The 19,794-nt window shown below is 50.6% G+C and overlaps 4 protein-coding genes across 6 annotated transcripts in view; 1 reads left to right on the top strand and 3 right to left on the bottom strand.

Moving 5' to 3' along the window:
- Positions 1-868, bottom strand: part of RAB43 (RAB43, member RAS oncogene family) — a 39,563-nt gene extending 38,695 nt beyond the window's left edge. Inside the window, exon 1 of one of the 3 annotated variants that reach the window (XM_050781780.1) lies at positions 330-868. In XM_050781780.1, the coding sequence (XP_050637737.1) occupies positions 330-533 (204 nt within the window). In that variant the 5' untranslated portion in view covers positions 534-868. The remainder of the gene's footprint in view (positions 1-329) is intronic. The other 2 variants (XM_050781781.1, XM_050781782.1) reach the window with 2 other exon arrangements.
- The window catches only part of COPG1 (COPI coat complex subunit gamma 1), a 583,372-nt gene that overhangs the window by 410,248 nt on the left and 153,330 nt on the right, over positions 1-19,794 (top strand). The window lies entirely within an intron of this gene.
- The window catches only part of ISY1 (ISY1 splicing factor homolog), a 285,043-nt gene continuing 274,096 nt past the window's right edge, over positions 8,848-19,794 (bottom strand). Inside the window, exons 9-12 of the mRNA XM_050781805.1 lie at positions 13,817-13,939; positions 13,058-13,179; positions 9,560-9,646; positions 8,848-9,199 (exon numbers count right to left, since the gene is read on the bottom strand). Of these exons, the coding sequence (XP_050637762.1) occupies positions 9,092-9,199; positions 9,560-9,646; positions 13,058-13,179; positions 13,817-13,939 (440 nt within the window). The 3' untranslated portion in view covers positions 8,848-9,091. The remainder of the gene's footprint in view (positions 9,200-9,559; positions 9,647-13,057; positions 13,180-13,816; positions 13,940-19,794) is intronic.
- Positions 13,962-19,794, bottom strand: part of MBD4 (methyl-CpG binding domain 4, DNA glycosylase) — a 332,365-nt gene continuing 326,532 nt past the window's right edge. Inside the window, exon 8 of the transcript XR_007723593.1 lies at positions 13,962-17,988. The gene's annotated coding sequence lies outside the window, so the exon portion shown is untranslated. The remainder of the gene's footprint in view (positions 17,989-19,794) is intronic.

The following is a 19,794-nucleotide window of genomic DNA, read 5'->3' as shown; positions in this document are numbered from 1 at the left end:
CGTACTCCGAGGCGCTCCGCTAGTACCTGGAACTGGGGAGTCTAACCCCCTGCCACCCAATGGCTAAAGTTATTTTGGAGCACAGTCCCCCCCAGGGTATGAGCTCCGGAGGGCAGGGCCGCCACCTCCACACTCCCTCGCCCCTCCTCGCAACCCATGGCCAACGCTTTGAGGACTTGAACCCGGCCCAGACCCCGGGGCCCAGGCCTGCTGCGACCCGAGGAAGGAAAAAGGGGAAGCCAAAGGAAATTTCAGACGGCCGCGGGGTGCGCTGCCCCCGCCCCGCCCGCCGAGGGAGCGCCTTCCAGGGGCCCTGGCCAGCCTCCCACCTTGACCCGCTTGCCCTGGATCTCCAGCGTCTTCATGGTGAAGTCGACGCCGATGGTGCTTCCCTGGCGCTCCGAGAAGGCGCCGGTCTTGAAGCGCTGCACCACGCACGTCTTGCCCACGCTTGCGTCGCCCACCAGCACCAGCTTGAACAGGAAATCGTACTGCTCGTCCGGGTCCCCCGGGCCCGGGCCCGGCCCCGCCATGGCCTAGAGGGAGCCGAAGGGCCGGCGCTCTGGACGCTGGGACCGGCCTGAGCTCACGCAAGCCGCGGGCCGAGCTCCGCCCGCTCCAGCCGGCGGGCCGCCTGGCTACGTGGAGCGGCCGCAACACCTGAACCCCCAGCACTGCCGGCCGCCTGCCTCGGCCTCGGCCCCGCCCCACCCTGGCTCAGTCCCGCCCCAACGTGGCTGGGTCCCGCCCCGGCCCGGCTCGGCCCCGCCCGGACTCGGAGCCCCGCGGGTTCCGCTCCGCCCCGGATCCGCCAAGCGGGGCCCGCGGCAAAGCTCCAGCCGGTCCTCAACTCCGAGCCAGGCCAGTCCGGCCTTCAGGCCCGCCCCAGCCCGCCCCCGACTCCGCCCCACCCGGGCTCCGCCCTCAGGCCGGCACCCACTCCGCCCCCAGCCCTATCCTCGGGCCCATCTCGGCCCGACCCCCCGGTTCTGCCTACGTCCCCGCCCCCGACTCCGCCCTCAGCTCCGACATTGACTCCGTCCCCAGGACCACTTCAGCGCGCCCAGTCTCCGACCCGACTCTGCCCTCAGCCCGACCTCGACTCCGCCCACAGGTCCACTTCAGCCCGCCCCGACTCCGCCCTCAGACCGAACTCGACTCCGCCCTCAGGCCCACCTCAGCCCGCCCCGACTCCGTCCACAGCTCCGACCTCGACTCCGCCCTCAGGCCCGCCTTAGCCCGCCCCGACTCCGCCCTCAGCCCGGCCTCGACTCCGCCCCCAGCTCAGACCCGACTCCGCCCACAGGCCCATCTCGGCCCGCCCCAAATCCGCCCTCAGGCTCTCCTCAGCTCTTGACTCCGCCCAACCCGACTCCGCCTTCAGCCCGGCCCCCAGCCCGACCCCGCCCTTAGCACCCTCGGCCCCTCCTGCATCAACACCCCGGCGCGCCCACACGGCGGATCCGTCTGGCCCACAAACCACTGCCCATCCCGACCCTTCCTCAGCTGGGATCGCAGGTGCTGTCCCGCGCCTCCTGCCCGCCCCCCACGCAGGCCTGATCTGCCTGCCGGGATCCCCTACCTGCTGCTTCCCAGACCCCCGGTCAGGAACAGGCGAAGGCCATGGCAGGAGCTCCGGACCTGCAGGCCTAGACTTAGAATGACCCCCTCCGGAATGGATCACGGGGAAAGGGGACGACCACAGCACCTGAGTGCCCACTCTGACAGGCGGGCAGTGCAGAGTCCCTGAGAGTGGCGGGGGTCACTCTTCCCAGGGGCGGAAGGGAAGGGAGGGAGCAGGCTGCAGAAGGCCAGAATCCAGGCTGGCTACAAAACTGCGGAGGAGGCAAAAATCCTGGTGGGGAGAGGACCCAGGCCCCCATTTCATGGGAAGCTGGGCCAGAAGGAGGAGCTGGGAGCTCTCATCTCCAAAATGCAGCCTAGCAGTGGTTGAAGCAGCTGCCAAACGGCTGGATGACCCAGCTCAGAGCAGCTACAGTTTCCCATTGGGAAACTGACCCAGCCAAAAAGCACCAGTCTAGGAAGAGGAACAGAGAAACTTGTGGGGGACTCTGAGGAAGGGGAGACTAGCTCCTGAGTTGGCCCAGTGAACCAGGGCCCATCAAAGAAAGGAGATCCAAACATCTGTAAGAAGCTTATACTAGATCCAACAGGATTGGGATTCCCAGCTCCCAAGATGGGAAGGAATTAACAGCACCCCTTACCCCTCCAGACAGCTCCCTTGTGGCACTCCAATTCCAGGTATTCAACACATTTAATGAATGCCTGCTACAGGCGGGCACTGTCCTGGGGCCTTGTAATGCACCTGTGGACAAAGCAGACAAAAATCCAGGAGAAAAGGGGAGGGTCTTCCAGAAGCTGAAGGAGACTTCAGAGATTAAGTCCCCCAGTGCTACTGTGAGGACCCAAGCCAACCTTTCAGGTCAAGATGGGAAGGGACTGAATAAGCAGTCTGCAAAGGCAGACCTCATGGAGAAGGTAGAAGAGTTGTTTGTTTCTTCTGAAAGTTTGAACTCCAATCTCATGGGAAATACTCAACAGAATCAGGAAACCCCAAAGTGCCACTGAAAAGCAATTGAGAGCCCCGCTTTGGTACACCTGATGGGAGCAGGGAGCTACAGCGGCAGAAATAACCTCCACTCCAGGGTAGAAGTAGACAGGAGATGGGTTGGAAGATTTCTGCATGCTGGGGCTAGCTCAGATCAAAGTACAGAACTCCAGAAAACAAGGCCTGCCCCCAGCTCAGAGCAGCTACCACAGCACAGAATGGTGTGGAATCCAGAAGCCAGGATGAAGCGTGGGGGTAGATGGTGGTTGGATAGCTAACTGGCCTTTCCACTGCTCTAGCCTGGAACTGGTTGGGCTGGGACGGGGGACATGTTGGTCTGAGTACAGATTTTGTCAGAAAACCCAGCCACCACTCCCTTGCCTTTGTGGGGTGATTCTAAAATTGGACTGTGGTAAGGGTTGCACAACTCCACAAGTTTATTGAAATCATTAAAATGTAAACTTACAAAGGGTGGGTTTTATGGTATGTAAATTATACCTCAATAAAGCTGTCTAATATCTGCATTTCCTCTTTTGGTGGTAAATTCCTGAGTAGCACAGTGGCATTTTATTTAAAATGGAATCATGCTAATTTGAAATACAGCAATTAAAAATATGTTTCATTTAATACATCAAATTTGAAAAAATGTATATTGCAAATTTTTAAAAATAGGTCAAGAATTTAGTTGCTGGGCGGTGACTCACGCCTGTAATCCCAGCACTTTGGGAGGCTGAGACGGGCAGATCACAAGGTCAGGAGATCGAGACCATCCTGGCTAACATGGTGAAACTCTGTTTCTACTAAAAATACAAAAAATTAGCTGGGTATGTTGGCGGGCACCTGTAGTCCCAGCTACTCGGGAGACTGAGGCAGGAGAATGGTGTGAACCCAGGAAGTGGAGCTTGCAGTGAGCCCAGATATTGTGCCACTGCCTGGGTAACAGAGCGAGACTCTGTCTCAAAAAATATATACATATATATTATATATATAATATATATATGTGTCAAGAACTTACTTTATTTTTTTATTTTTTTGAGACGGAGTCTCGCTCTGTCTCCCAGGCTGGAGTGCAGTGGCCGGATGTCAGCTCACTGCAAGCTCTGCCTCCCGGGTTCACGCCATTCTCCTGCCTCAGCCTCCCGAGTAGCTGGGACTACAGGTGCACGCCACCTTGCCCGGCTAGTTTTTTGTATTTTTTAGTAGAGACGGGGTTTCACCGGGTTAGCCAGGATGGTCACGATCTCCTGACCCTGTGATCCGCCCATCTCGGCCTCCCAAAGTGCTGGGATTACAGGCTTGAGCCACCGCGCCCGGCCTTTTTTTATTTTTGAGAACACTCTTGTTGCCCAGGCTGGGGTGCAATGGCGCAATCTTGGCTCACTGCAACCTCCGCCTCCTGAGTTAAAGCAATTCTCCTGCCTCAGCCTCCGGAGTAACTGGGATTGCAGGCGTGTACCACCACACCTGACTAATTTTTATATTTTTAGTACAGACACGGTTTCACTGTGTTGGCCAGGCGTGAGCCACCGCGCCCAGCCAAGAATTTAATTCTTTTTTTTGAGACGGAGTCTCGCTCTGTCACCCAGGCTGGAATGCAGTGGCACAATCTTGGCTTACTGCAACGTCCACCTCCCAGGTTCACATCACACCATTCTCCTGCCTTAGCCTCCCGAGTAGCTGGGACTACAGGCACCAGCCACCACGCCCAGCTCATTTTTTATAGTTTTAGTAGAGATGGGGTTTCACTGTGTCAGCCAGGGATGATCTCGATCTCCTGACCTTGTGATTCGCCTGCCTCAGACTCCCAAAGTGCTGGGATACAGGCATAAGCCACCGCGCTTGGCCAAGAATTTAACATTCTTAAAGCTGGTGGGTGTGTTGAATACATTTTAACTGTGTCATTGCCATGCAGTGGCACCATCTCAGAGGGTATCCCATAATGGCAATGTTCCCTGGATCAGACCTCCTCCAAGTGGCTAGAGGGACATTCGTACCTGGTTTTCTCCTTCCTTCTTTCTCCTTTCATCTTTTTCTTTCTACACTTGCCATTATTAAAATACAAACCTACAACACTATCCTTTTGAAGTTTTCTTCTTTTTTGGGGGAAGCGGGTGGGGGAGACAGCGTCTTCCTCTGTTGTCCAGGCTGGAGTGCAGTGGTACAATCATGGCTCACTGCTGCCTCACATCTCCAGGGCTCAAGCCATACTCCCAACTCAGCCTCTTGTACTCGACCACAGGCCTGGGACCACAGGCGTGCGTTACTACATACAGCTAATTTTTTATTTTTTTGTAGAGGTCGTATTATGTTGCTCAGGCTGGTCTTGAACTTCTGGGCTCAAGCAAATGATACTCTTGCCTTGGCCTCCCAAAGTGCTGGGATTACAGGTGTGCACCACCACGCCCAGCCCCAAATTTTCTTTATGTGGTGATACCAAGGCTAGTGCTGAAAATGTGCCCCCAAGTGAAAAAACACCATGAAGGCCAGACGCCAACCACAATATCCTGTGTCTTTCATACAGAGGTGCTTGCTACAAAATATTACAAAATTAAAAGTAGAATTGTGAGGTTCCGTGGTGTAATGGTGAACACTCTGGACTCTGAAAATTAAAAGTAGGAATAAAGCAGAAATCGGCTACAGCAGTCATAAACTTTAGTGCTCTGGCTGGTGCTGACTGCTGGCTGGAAAGGCTCCTCCATAGACAGCTCTCTGCACTCACCTGGTGACCAGAGAAAACACAGGCATCCACTCTCTCTCCTCCCAGAATCCCAAATGTCATAAACATGGGCAAATGAGCACCTCCACTCTCACTGCTTCTGTTGATAGCACTGGTCTCACACTTGAGGATCTGACTCAAAATACAGGGGTTAGCACCTCAGCACCCCAGCTCACACCTTCACTGCTAGCCCCCAACCAGACCCAGCCATCCCCTAGAGGATCAGATTGGCTTCCTCCCTGGTCTGTTTCAAGTTCCCCCAGCACAACCCCTACCCTCAACCCATCTGCTGTTAGAAGGGATCTTACAAAGGCATCCCCTGCTCAAGCAAGTTCAGTGCCAAGTCCCAGACCCTCAGGAATGTGCACACGTTTAAGGTTCCACTTCTCCCAACATCATCTCCTCCCCTCAGCCCCTCACCTGATTTCCCAGCCCCTCAAACACATATTTTTTACAGACTTCTACCCTGGTCCAGCTAGAGAGAACTGTGAACAACTCTGCCCTTTCCACGGCTCATTTTGTTGGAAAAGAAACCCAGGCTCAGGGACTGCATGACCTGCTAAAAGCCCTAGGCGTTGCGGCAGAGAAGCAGGACTAAGAGCGCCACGCCAGCCCTCCACGGACACTACCCTCTCCATCCTTTCGGGTAGAGCAGGTGGGCACCAAGTGTGGAGATACCAGAAGGGGCTGGGTGCCACTGCCCACCCCTGTGGATTCCTCTGCTTGCTAGTCAGCTGGGTGTTGGGCCAGGCCTAATGTCCATCCAGGTGGGTTCCTGCTTTCAGTGCTGCACAGTGAGCAGGGTGAGGACCCCCACCTCGGCTCCAGAACCTGCCAGTGTTTCAGGGAATGGGGTGGGCATGTGCAGGACTGCAGGGTGAGCGCAGGGCAAGAGGAGAAAGGTTTTCATTTCTTCCTTGTTTATAAATTGCCCAAGGGCAGGTGGGGTCAGCCGGTTGGGGATGCAGCAGGAGGAGGTCCAGGAGGCCTGGGTGGGCATGCTGTGTCTAGTCTTAAAGCAAAACAGGAGGGAGGTGGTGTGTTTTAGACAACGGAGGACACACAGTGTGAGGGAAGAAGGAAGTTAATGGAAACGTGACTACGAAAAAGTAGCTTTTTGGGAAACCACAGGCAGAGTCAAAGCTAATATAAACCATTCAGCAGATTTTATTAACCAAACAAAGCCTCCTGAGACGGGCCACAAGCTGGGAAAAGATGACCCCACCCACCCAGCCAGCTTCCCCCACCTCCAGCTGTTTCCAGGCCTAGGACTGGAGCCTGCTGAGACCTTGTCCCACATCTAGGACCCTCTAGGGCCGTTGGGCACAGACAAGTAGCAAGGGTTTCTGCCAGGAATACCTAGAGGATGTCCAGCTGGGTGCTTCTCCACTCTCAGCCTGTTTCCTCAAATGTGGGATCCTAACCCCTAGCCAGTTTGCATCCCGGGGAGCCGAGAAGAGATCCCAGGAGGGGAGTGCTTTGTACACTGAAGGCCTGGAACAGGGGACTGGAGGAGGAAGGCCCAGAGCCCAAGCTTTCAAGACAGGCCTGGTTCCAAGCACCTGTCATCCTTCCCAGGGAGAAGGCCTGATGTCTGAATTCCCCATTCTCTTCTGAATGCCAGGAAGCACCTGAGTGTGCCCCTTAGAAGACAAACCCATAACCAGGCCTGTCCGAGCCTGGCCACCCCCACGCTCCCCAGAGGCTCAGACCAGGATCAGTCTGTCCCTAAGGCCCTCTGAGGCCTCTGCCCAAACCACAGGACTGCCCAGACCCCAGAGCAAACTCAGACAGCACAGGTCACTCCTTGACTTCAAAGTATAAAAGCTGAGTCTGGGGCCCAGAGGGTCTTGCTCAAAGCCCCCACGATGTTCACTCCTGAGCCCCCACCTGCAGACCCAAGCTGGGTGCTGGGTCCCAGAGGTGAATCTGCCTTGCTCCCTCCAAGGGCTCCCAAAGCTCCAACCTGGACCCCTCTCCTCCCTGCACACATTTGCCTCTGGGCTGGAATTGGCCAGCCCTGCCCTCAAGGAAACCAGGAGGCAGGGGGGCCCTTCCCTGTCCTCACCTACACCCTGGCTACTCCCATCCCCAACCAGCCCACCCACCTGCCAGGGCCTCTGCCCCAGCCTCCTCCTGACTTGGTAATACCTGGGCCTCTCCTTGTGGCCACAGAGAGCGTCCTCAAGCAAGTCTCCTAGCCACTAGGTCTCCACTCCCTCACTCAGACCCTTTCCACAGTCCTTGTGGCCCTCGGACTCCTTAGAGAGGGCCCAGCACTGGCCACTCTCCCGACTCAGCCACACACAGCCACACGAGGCTCTGCCACCTTCAGACTGAGCTGCTCCCCGTAGACCGACCATCCCAGGCCTTCTGCTGTGTGATGGGCTTCTCCAAGCCAAGAGTTCCTGTTCCCAAACAGCCTGAGCTGGAGCCCCAGGCCCCAGGAATAGCCATCTGGCCCTGACCCTGAGCTCCTAGACACTCCCATGACCCTGCAGAGGGCAGGAGGCCAGGCCCCATCTTGCCCAGGTGCTGCAGCTGTTGACCATGGTTCCCCACCGGACAGCTTAGTCCCAGTTCAGAGGAAGCTCTGGACTCAGTTCGTGTCCACTGTGTGCTCTCAGCAGGCCACAGTGCAGCCCACAGTGCAGCCCACTGCAAGGAGCCCTGTCTACAGCTGTGGCCACAGATGCCACAGTGGGTCAGCTCACTCCCACCAAGGCTCCTGGGATCTGGTCCTGTCCTTGCCACACTTGGGACTGGGGCTTCAGGGACTCCCCTGCAGGAAGGCAGTGCCCCTCAGTGACTGGCTACACATCCTAATGCCACTGTCACCTCAGAGCAGTTGGCCAAGGGAATAGGCTGAAGACATGGAGGTTTCCCTTTCTTATAAAAATCTTTAATAAAAATAGGTTTCTGCAGAACAGGTTATAAAACAGGAGTAGCAAACTCAAATTCCTGCCACCCAGGCAGGAGCGAGTGGAGCAGGTGGAGCGGGGCTCACGGAGAGCCCAGAGCAGCGCCCGACACAGATGGACCTGGTCATTGACCTGTGGGGTGCATGTTCAGGGCTGACATATCATCTCCTTTTTTTTTTTTTTTTTTTTTTTTTTGCGACAGAGTCTCACTCTGTCGCCAGGCTGGAGTGCAGTGGCACAATCTCAGCTCACTTCAACCTCTACCTCTCGCGTTCAAGCGATTCTCCTGCCTCAGCCTCCCAAGTACCTGGGACCACAGGTGCCCGCCACCACGCCCAGCATTAGAATAATTTTTTTGTATTTTTAGTAGAGATGGGGTTTCACCATGTTGGCTAGGATGGTCTCGATCTTTTGACCTCGTGATCCGCCTGCCTCGGCCTCCCAAAGTGCTGGGATTACAGGCGTGAGCCACCACGCATGGCCACATCATCTCATTTTTCAAGAGAAGATTTGTCTTTTAGAAAATTTGCATTTTTTAAAATTATACTTTGGTCTGCAAAAAATTGCATTTTTAAATGTTTGCCACTAATTGATTCTTCTCTCCTCAAAATCACAATGCAAGGCAAAATCAGATACAGGCAGCCAGTTCGCAACCTGTTGTATACACTCCACAATAAAAATAAATGGATCCACACAGTAGCAAAATATGTGTACAAAACCTACCAGGAAGACCAGGGACAGACCCTTACCGTCGAGTCAGCACGAGATAAGGAGAGGGAAGGAAGGCTGAGAATGGGGCTCAGCACTAGCCTGCCTGTCTGCAGCCCTGGGTCCTGAGGTACCACTGGGGGACGGAAGAACTTCAAGGAGAGCCCCAGCTGGGTCCTAATACCCCAGGAGCCTTCTGGCTTCTTCACTTTGGGCCTGCAGAGTCTCGCTTGCATACTTCTGGAGGAGTTCCATTTTCTTTCTTCGTACCAGTGCCTCCTCAATCTGTGGAAATTAAGAGTGCAGGGCTCACTCCTCAGCAAAGCCCTCCAACCCTTGCCAGACCCAGCCAAGAGGAAGTCCCTGAGGGAGAAGTCCATGAGGAGACTGATTTAAATACCCAGAATAGTCTCCAAGAGCCATAAGTCCCTCCCATTGGAAACATTTGAACAACAGAATGGCCTAGGGCAGAGGGTCCTGCCTTTTTCGGACCCCACACCCTGAGCACAATGACAGGTGTCATGTGGTCATGACCCTGAGCTGCCCTGATGGGTAGGAAGGACAACAAAAACCCACTGCAGTGCTCCGTGCAGTCTGCTTTGGAGAAGCCCCTGGCGCCCAGGCAGCTCTTAGCTGTGGTCCTACCTCTTGCTGCGAGGGAACGGGGACGTGAGCAATGAACTTCTGCTGTCCATCATCCCCTCCTTTCTCCTGGCTGCCTTCCTCATCCGACTACAAACAGAACAAGCGAAAGTCCATCAGTAGGCGCCCAGCTAGATAAATGCTGGCAACTCTATGAAACACACTATTTAAAAGAAAAAAAACTATTTAAAAGAAAAAACTGCAACTATTTAAAAGAAAAAAAAAATTCTATACTTACAGAAAGACACTTGAGCCACAATATTAAGTTAAAAAAACCACAGAACACGGTGTACATTACGCTACCTTTTGTCTAAGGAGGAAATAAGAATAGAAACTACTGATGGCAGTGAGAACAAGGTAGATGAGGAACAGGGAGAGAAAAGAGAATCTTCGTGGAATATCTTTATATACTTTTTCACTTTTGAACTTTGTGAATGTTATCACTATTTTTAAAAACGTAAATGTAAAATAATGCACCATGTATAAAAAAATAATCAACTCAGAGGTTGCCTACGAGTCAATACAAATTTCTAATAACAAAGAAAACAACATGGACTTGGAAAGAGAGAAAGGGTCTTGTGGCGAGTCGGAAGTCCACTGTTTGCTGGGCTCTGCCAGACACCGTGCACGACCCGTTCCCTGACTGGTTCCCAGTGGGGGTGGCTTGAAAAGCCTCTTGAGGAACCTCTCATCCATTGCTGGCACTTGGAGAAACTGGTTGTATCTAACACTAAACACACACTTACCCTGATCTGGTGGTTCCACTCCTCAGCATGTACTCAAGAGAAACACTGCACGGGAACAAGAAAATTCCCAGCAACCCTATCTGCCAAAACCCCAAGCTGGACACAACACAAATACCTACAAACATCAGACACAAAAGAGTACACATGACTCCACATATGTAAAGTTCAGACACAAGTGAAACATATGGGTCATGAGAGGTCAGGAGGGTGACCCCTGAGGCAGTAGTGAGCTTCTGGCGTTGTGGTCCTGTTCTGTTTCTTCACTGGTATTTGCTATGTGTGTGTGTTCACCCTATGAAAGTCCAGTGACCTACACATTTAGCAGGTGTGTACTTTTCTGTATACGGAACAACACTCAGCAGTGAAGAGGAATGAACTATTGAACTCAACAACCAGAGGGATGGCAAGGGAATCATGCTGAGTGTCAAGGCCATCTCGAAAGGTGACCCACAGCATGATCCCATTTATAAAACATTCTGAAATGACAAAATCAGAGATGGTTGGGGTTCAGCTAGGGCAAGAGATGGTGAGGACAGGGAGGTGTGAACTGTGAAGGGGTGGCACCAGGGATCTTTGTGGTAAGGGGACAGTTCCCAGGCTGGAGTGCGGTGGTGTAATCACAGCTCACTGCAATCTCAACCCCCTGAGCTCAGCAATTCTCACACCTCAGCCTCCTGAGGAGCTGGGACTATAGGCATGTCCAACCACACCCAGCTAATTGTTTTTATTTTTGGTAGAAACAGGGCCTCATTGTGTTGCCAAGACTGGTCTCGAACTCCTGAGTTCAAGCAATCCTCCCACCTCAGCCTCCCAAAGTATTAGGATTACAGGCGTGACTACCACCCCTGGCCAGTTCTGTATCTGGATTGTCATGATGGCCACATGGATCTCCACACATGGAGACAAATGACACAGAACTTTACATATTCATTATGCCAACGTCAACCTCCCAGTTTTACTACTGTGCTAGAACTACATGAGATAGAACCATTGGGGGAAATGGGTGAAGCATACACAAGATCTCTCTGCACTCTTTGCAACTTCCTGTATCTCTGTAATTATTTGAAAAGAAAAAAAAAATTCTGCTGTGGGTTTCCACTGCTCTTCCCCACAACGCCAGCTCCCCATCAGCCTCCACTCACACCCAGCACCCACTCTCTGAACTCTAGCACACTGGGCTGTCCTTTGTCTCTCATACTCATCACAGGATCTCTCAGCACACGATGTGCTCCTGCTGGGGCGTATTATCTCCTCCTCCCTTGGTTAAGTTCCCTGGATCATCCTAATCTCAGCTGAGGGGTTAGCTTCCCAGCAGAGTGTCTGCAGGCTGTCCCTGCACTAGGCTCTATTGAGGGACTGCTACTCACTGTCTCTCTTACTGGACTGCCTCCCCCTGGACTAAGAGCTACACACCAAGCCTCTGTACCACTATGCCCCTGTACCTGGAAAGGGGCTGGCTCACAGGAGCCATGAATTAAACATCTGCTGAGAGAGCAAATGATTATTTGTACCTAGAGGAAATCCTCCTAAGGCATGCTGCCATCCTGCTTCAGACCTGCACTGAACTCCACTGGTGGCCCAGCTGGACATGAGCAGGAACATCAGGCCTGTTACATCCTGTGTGACATTGACTAAGTCACTAAACCTGAGCCTGCTTCTTCACCAGTGGTGTCTCAGCAAGCTCCTTATGTGGAACCTGAGCCATCATCCATGTGTGGGTGATCCCCTCCCCTCTCTCAGTCCAGCAAATCAGATCCACCTGGATCTGTGCAGGCAGCAAGGACTCCAAACAGAGGGCCCTGCAGAAGAGCTCTGCCTGGGAGGCAGAGATTTCAAATGCTGAGTTTTCCTTGTTTCAGAATATCTCCTTTAATGCAGTGAAGTTTTGGTAATGTTTCATAGAAAAAAATAAAAGGTGTAGCACAGACAGATATATTAAGATTACTTACATGGTGGCTCTAATAAAAAGTAGTAACTAAGATATATAATGAGTGTTTCCTATAGATCAGAAAATATGCAAAAGGTCTGAAAACATGCAAGGATCCCCCCACCATGACCCTCTGGGTTTGTTTCCATCTGTAAGATGGGGTGTTAGGGCCAGACACAATGGTTCACGCCTGTCATCCCAGCACTTTGGGAGGCCAAGGCGGGCGGATCACGAGGTCAGGAGTTCGAGACCAGCCTGGCCAATATGGTGAAACCCTGTCTCTATTAAATATACAAAAATTAGCCGGGCATGGTGGCACTCGCCTGTAGTCCCAGCTACTCGGGAGGCTGAGGCAGAAGAATTGCCTGAACCCAGAAGGCAGAGGTTGCAGTGAGCCAAGATCATGCCACTGCACTCCAGCCTGGGTGACAGAGCAAGACTCCGTCTCAAAAAAAATAAAAAAGATGGGGGTGTTAGACTACAGAAGAGCGACTGGCACTGCCACGTGAACAGAAGTGATGAGGTCATGGGCTAAAGCTCATGGCTTCCTCTGTGTTTATCAATCTAATTCCCGGGTATGCAGGAGGGCCTGTCTCTAAGAAGGAAGGAAGGAAGCCCTTGTGTAAAGCATGGCCAGCAGGGCACTCTCATGGCTGCTGCCTCCTGAAACCCTCCTGTAATCTCACGAGTGTTTTCACAGCCATCCTGCAGGCGAGCAAGCTGGGCTGTGAACCCTGACTCTATGTTTTGGAGCCAAGCTTCCTCCCTGCCATACTTCATGGCTTGGAGCAGATGGCAGTGAGTGCCAGAGGTGACCAATCCCAATACCTCCTCCTCGGTGACTGCATAGATGTTGATCTCTTCCTCCTCTTCCTCCTCCTCTTCCTTTTCTCCTCTTGCCAGCCGAGCCTCTCTCTCTGCTTTCCACTTTTCCACTAACTCGGCTCTGACTGAACACAAGAGAGGGTAGGTGCTATTTATTTCAGTCTCTAAATGAGCTTTCAACACTATGCAGGGAAAGGCCAACACTATGCAGGGAAAGTCTAGACATCCCCTCTAGAAAGGGACGCCCTTCATTCTGCCCCCATGAGTGGAAATGGATGTGAGGCATAGTAGTCCTACAACAGCTCTGGCTTTCAGTCACTTCAAAGCAGATTTTTAGGGAACATTCCCAAATCCTCCCCAGTTCCACAACCTGAGTGGCTTCCCAACATGTCCACATGAAAACAGAGAAGGCAGGGGCAGAGCATGCTAGAAATCAGCTCCAGCTCCAGACCACTTGCTTCCAAAGTCCTGGCTTGATGTGTCACATGGGCACTGGTATTAGCACGAATCCAGATGGTGACCTCCTAGCAGACAGGGACTGGTCAGACTTGGCTCTCATGGCTTCCCCAACCTTTATCTCTGGCCCACACAGCCTTGACTGCCTCATAGGGATCAGGGAATTAACAGACCATCACACCTGAAGACCATTAGCAACAAAGAAAACTCCCTTCTGGCATAGAGCACTATTGAAAATCCTGTTTTCAAAGGAGACAACAGAAAACAGATGCCATCTATTCTAAAATAAAATGCCCAGAGACCTACGTTTCTTTTCATATTCCTGTTCCAAAGGCACAATAACACCATCATCTTCATCTAGGTAACCATAGTACTCAAAATCGATTGCCTTCATGAGCTCAGCACGTGTCTTTCTGGGAGGAGGAAGAGCTATAAGAAACAGAAACAGAGCTGAGTTTCCAAGTCACAATCACACTCCAGCAAAGCTGTCTCCTGATGCAACGCTACACAGCCACGTGGCACGTATGTTCATGAAAATACTGCGTAGGCGTGGTGGCTCGCGCCTATAATCCCAGCACTTTGGGAGGCCGAGGCAGGTGGCTCACGAGGTCAGGAGTTCGAGACCAGCCTGACCAACATGGTGAAACCTCGTCTCTACTAAAAATACAAAAATTCACCAGGCATGGTGGTGCGCACCTGTAATCCCAGCTGCTCAGGCTGGGGCAGGAGAATCGCTTGAACCCGGGAGGCAGAGTTTGCAGTGAGCCGAGGTCACACCACTGCACTCTAGCCTGGACAACAAAGCAAGACTCCATCACAAAAAAAGAAAATACCATGGATAGGCACTTTTCTATATTATTCATGGGATTATTTAAGCGGTAGAGCCCTTTTTAAATTCAGTACTTGAACCCATTAGTCCATTTAAAAGCAACCTACCTAATTAAAAAACAAAACCAAGCTCGGCGCGGTGGCTCATGCCTGTAATCCCAGCACTTTGGGAGGCCGAGGCGAGAGAATCATGAGGTCAGCAGTTCGAGACCAGCGTGGCCAACATGGTGAAACCCCATCTCTACTAAAAATACAAAAATCAGTCAGGCATGGTGGTGGGCCCCTTTAATCCCAGCTACTCCAGAGGCTGAGGCAGCAGAATCACTTGAACCCAGGAGGCGGAGGTTGCCGTGAGCCAAGACCGTGCCATTGCACTCCAGCCTGGGCGATAGAGCCAGATTCCGTCTCAAAAAAAAAAAAAAAAAAAAAAAAAGGAGGAAAAAAAAAGAAATCCAGGCTGGTTGCAGTGCAAACATAAGATAGCAAAAAGCTTCATGGACAGAAATATGCATCACATTATTATTTATGTAAGAGAGAAAACTTGGAAATAACCTAGGATTGTAAATTGCAGAATATGTATGGGATGGGATATCCTGCAGCCCCTGTAATGCTAATTCACAAAGTATTTTAGTAACACAGGAACTGTCATAATGTTTAATGAAAAAGCATGACAAGAAACATAAGTAAATAAAAAAGACAAAAGAAACTATAAACGAACAAAAAAGATAGATGAGAAAGCCCTAAAGAAGATACTTCCAGACTAGGACTATTAGCCAGAATATTCAAGTAATTCTTTTTTTTTTTTTGTAATGGAATTTCACTCTTGTTGTCCAGGCTGGAGTGCAATGGCATGATCTCGGCTCACTACAACCTCTGCCTCCAGGTTCAAGTGATTCTCCTGTCTCAGCCTCCCGAGTAGCTGGGATTACAGGCACCCACCACCACACCCAGCTAATTTTTGTATTTTTAGGAGAGATGGATTTCACTTGTTGGCCAGGCAAGTCTCAAACTCCTGACCTCAGGTGATCTGCCTGCTTAGGCTTCCCAAAGTGCTAAGATTATAGGTGTGAGCCACTGCGCCCGGCCAAGTAATTATTGAAAATGAAAAAGAAAATGACAACCAACCAGATTAGTCAAAGAATAAAAGCTGGCCAGGCACAGTGGCTCATGCCTGTAATCCCAGCATTTTGGGAGGCCAAGGCAGGTAGATCACCTGAGGTCAGGAGTTCAAGACCAGACTGGCCAACATGGCAAAACCCTATCTCTATTAAAAATACAAAAATTAGCCAGGCGTGTTGCCAGGCGCCTATAATCCCAAGCTACTGAGGAGGCTGAGGTAGGAGAAACACTTCAACCCAGGAAGCAGAGCTGGCAGTGAGTCGAGATCGCACCACTGCACTCTAGCCAGGGCAACAGAGTGAGAGTCCATCTCAAAAAAAAAAAAAAAAAAAAAGAAAGAAAAAAAAAAACTGGAAAGTAAAGGTCTGCAATGGAGGAATTGTTAGGTATGGTTAATCCATACCATGATACTCTTTAATCCTTCACATCCACTAACAGAGTTCTAAGTACATTTGTGGGAGGATACTAATGGCTATCACAACACAACAGTTATGAAAGAGCCACTGTCATTTGGCAGGCCTCTATCTATCACCCCACTGTTGGTAACAGCAACTCTGCCCACCCCTCTGCCACTCTTGGGCCACGTCATGTAAGTGGTGGTCATCATGCTGGCTGGAGCCAGGAGATAGTGCAGGTTGAAGCCTGGCTGGCTCAGAGTACTGCATTCCTCCTGGCCACAGGGGCTGGTATATGGATGATGGCATTATAATCCAATCAAAACCAACTACACTCAGTCTGGGAATTTTGCTTGAGCTGCTTGGGAGAAAAATCTGTTGCTGAGAGAACAAGACCTAAGTCAATGACAGATGACTGCCACAAGTGGAAAGCCAGGCAGAGAAAGAAGTTTACACAGTGGAAGTCAAAACTGCAACACAAAGAAATGTGAGCTACATTCAGCCATGCCTGAAGGCAAACTATCCTGGGATTTCCTTGGGGTTAAGTCATCTGTCACTTATACTGATGAAATAAGCATGTAACTGCCTGGAAACGGGACTAGAAGAAGGCTGAGTGCAGGGGTTCATGCTTGTAATCCCAATGCTTTGGGAGCCCGAGGCAGGAGGCCTGCTCGAGGCAAGAAGTTCAAGAATTACTAGACAACATAGTGAGACTCCCATCTCTACAGAAATTTTTAAAAATGTCAGGGGTGGTGATACATGCCTGTACTCCTAGCTACTCAAGAGGCTGAGGCAGAAGGATGCCTTGAGCCCTGGAGTTCAAGGCTGCAATGAGCTATGATTGCACCACTTGTTCCACAGCCTGGGTGACAGAACAAGGTCCTGTCTTTGAGACAGAGTCTTGCTCTGTCGCCCAGGCTGGAGTGCAGTTGTGCAATCTCGGCTCACTGCAACCTCTGCCTCCCGGGTTCAAGCAATTCTCCTGCCTCAGCCTCCCAAGTAGCTGGGATTACAGGCATGCACCACCATGCCTGGCTAATTTTGTATTTTCTTCTTTTCTTTAAAGACAGAGTCGTGCAATGGCGTGATCTCAGTTCACTGCAAGCTCCACCTCCTGGGTTCACGCCATTCTCCTGCCTCAGCCTCCCGAATAGCTGGGATTACAGGAGCCTGCCACCATAACCAGCTAATTTTTCGTATTTTTTTTTAGCAGAGACGGGGTTTCACTGTGTTAGCCGGGATGGTCTTGATCTCCTCACCTTGTGATCTGCCCACCTCGGCCTCCCAAAGTGCTGGGATTACAGGCGTAGCCACCACGCCCGGCCTGATTTTGTATTTTCAGTAGAGATGCGGTTTCACCATGTTGGTCAGGCTGGTCTTGAACTCCTGACCTCATGTGATCCACCCTCCTTGGCCTCCCAAAGTGCTGGGATTACAGGTGTAAGCCACCATCATTATTATCATTTGGTATGTTCCTTTCTGGCCTAAAAAAAATTTTTTTTCTTAAGGCCGGAAAGGAACATACCAAATGATAATAATGATTATCAGTTACCTCTAGGAGGGGCACCGGGATGAGGGTAGAGGTAAGAGGACTTTAACTCTATCTGTACTATTTGAATTATAACCGGTAAAATTGACTTAAGCATTTTCTTTCTAAAACAAAAATCTTTTAAAGAGATGACAAAAAAGGAAAAATAAATTTAAAAATCCAAAAATCTATGACTGGAATAAGCAAAAATATATGTAGAAAAATGTAAATGCAAAAAACCTAACATATAGAGCATAATCACAAAGTAGGAGCCGCCCCAGTATAATCCTTTAGAAACTGGAAGGAACAGCCAGGTGAGGTGGCTCACTCCTATAATCCCAGCGCTTTGGGAGCACGAGACAGAGGCTGAGGTGGGCAGATCACAACATCAGAGTTCAAGACCGGCTGGAAGCAGTGGTTCACGCCTATAATCCCAGCACTTTGGGAGGCTGAGGCGGGTGGATCACTAGGTCAGGAGATCGAGACCATCTTGGCTAACATGGTGAAAGCCCGTCTCTACTAAAAAATACAAAAACTTTGCCAGGTGTGGTGGCGGGCACCTGTAGTCCCAGCTACTCGGGAGGCTGACGCAGGAGAATGGTGTGAACCTGGGAAGTGGAGCTTGCAGCAGTGATGTGAGATCGCGTCACTGCACTCCAACCTGGATAACAGAGCAAGACTCCATCTCAAAAAAAAAAAAAAAAAAAAAAAAAAAAAAGAGCTCGAGACCACCCTGGCCAACATAGTGAAATCTTGTCTCTACTAAAAATACAAATTAGTACCAGGCACGGTGGCTCACGCCTGTAATCCCAGCACTTTGGGAGGCCAAGGCGAGCGGATCACGAGGTCAGGAAATCGAGACCATCCTGGCTAACACGGTGAAACCCCGTCTCTACTAAAAGTACAAAAAAAGAAAAAGAAAAAGAAAAAAAAAAGCTGGGCATGGTGTCAGACGCCTGTAGTCGGGAGGCTGAGGCAAGAGAATGGCGTGAACCTGGGAGGCAGAGCTTGCAGTGAACCGAGATTGGGCCACAAACCCGGGAGGCAGAGGTTGCAGTGAGCCAAGATCGCACCACTACACTCCAGTCTGTGCAACAGAGCAAGACTCCGTCTCACCAAAAAAATAAACAAATAAAAATAAACAAATAGAAAGAAACTGGAGGGAACAATGTCCTAATGTATTAACAATCATTACATATGAGGTGTGAAAATGTGAGTGGTCTTTTTCTGATTTTCTGTATTTTACAACTTACTTTTTTGGTTTAAGATGGAGTCTTGCTTTGCTGCCCAGGCTGGAGTGCAGTGGCACAATCTCGGCTCACTGCAACCTCCACCTCCCAGGTTCAAGCGATTCTCCTGCCTCAGCCTCCTGAGTAGCTGGGATTACAGGTGCCTGCCACTATGCCCAGCTAATTTTGTTTTTTGTATTTTTAGTAGAGACAGGGTTTCACCACGTTGGCCAGGCTGGTCTGGAACTCCCGACCTTGTGATTCTCCCGCCTTGGCCTCCCAAAGTGCTGGGATTACAACCATGAGCCACTGTACCTGGCTATAACTTCTCTGCAATAAAAAATACATTGCTTCATAATTAATGGCACAATATTTAAACTCTGAATTATTTTTAAGTGGTGGCAGCGACCTATACAAAACTAGTTTTGGAATAACGAATTTTAAAATAAGCAGGGTTTAATAAAAGTAGAACTATATTAAAAAAAAATAGAAAAATCAACTAAAAAGAGACACAACAAAACGCTAATAATGGTGAGAATACTAGCATCATTCTTCTCTGCCTCTCATACTTTTTCCTATGAAGTGCTGACTACCTTTCTAAAACACAAAATTAAAACAGACTAAAACTCCAGACTAACAGTTTCAAATTATATTCTGGAGGTTTGGCTGAAAGAAGGAGGAGACGTGGAGGTGCCCTACTGGATTCACACAAAGCAGCTCCACTTTTCTCCTTTTTTTTTTTTTTTGAGATGGACTTTCACTCTTGTTGTCCAGGCTGCAGTGCAATTTTGTGATCTCGGCTCACCGCAACCTCCACTCCCCAGATTCAAGCGATTCTCCTGTCTGAGCCTCCTGAGCAGCTGGGATTACAGGCATGCACCACCATGCCCAGCTAATTTTGTAAGTTTAGTAGAGACAGGGTTTCACCATGTTGGCCAGGCTGGTCTCAAACTCCCTACCTCAGGTGATCTGCCCACCTCGGCCTCCCAAAGTGCTGGGATTATAGGCATGAGCCACAGCGCCCGGTCTCGCTTTTTTCCATTTTTACATGTTAGGGTTTGGCCCAAGATTTTATTTGTTCATTGGTTATCATTTTTTCAACTAATAAGTAACTGAAACATGAACCGGATTCAATGAACTTCAGAACCTGCCCCAATCGTTCTGGGAAACTTCAAATAAGGAAAC

This window comes from Macaca thibetana, chromosome 2, assembly GCF_024542745.1.
Source record: "Macaca thibetana thibetana isolate TM-01 chromosome 2, ASM2454274v1, whole genome shotgun sequence".
Taxonomy (NCBI): domain Eukaryota; kingdom Metazoa; phylum Chordata; class Mammalia; order Primates; family Cercopithecidae; genus Macaca; species Macaca thibetana.
This window is presented reverse-complemented; position numbering and strand designations above follow the sequence as displayed.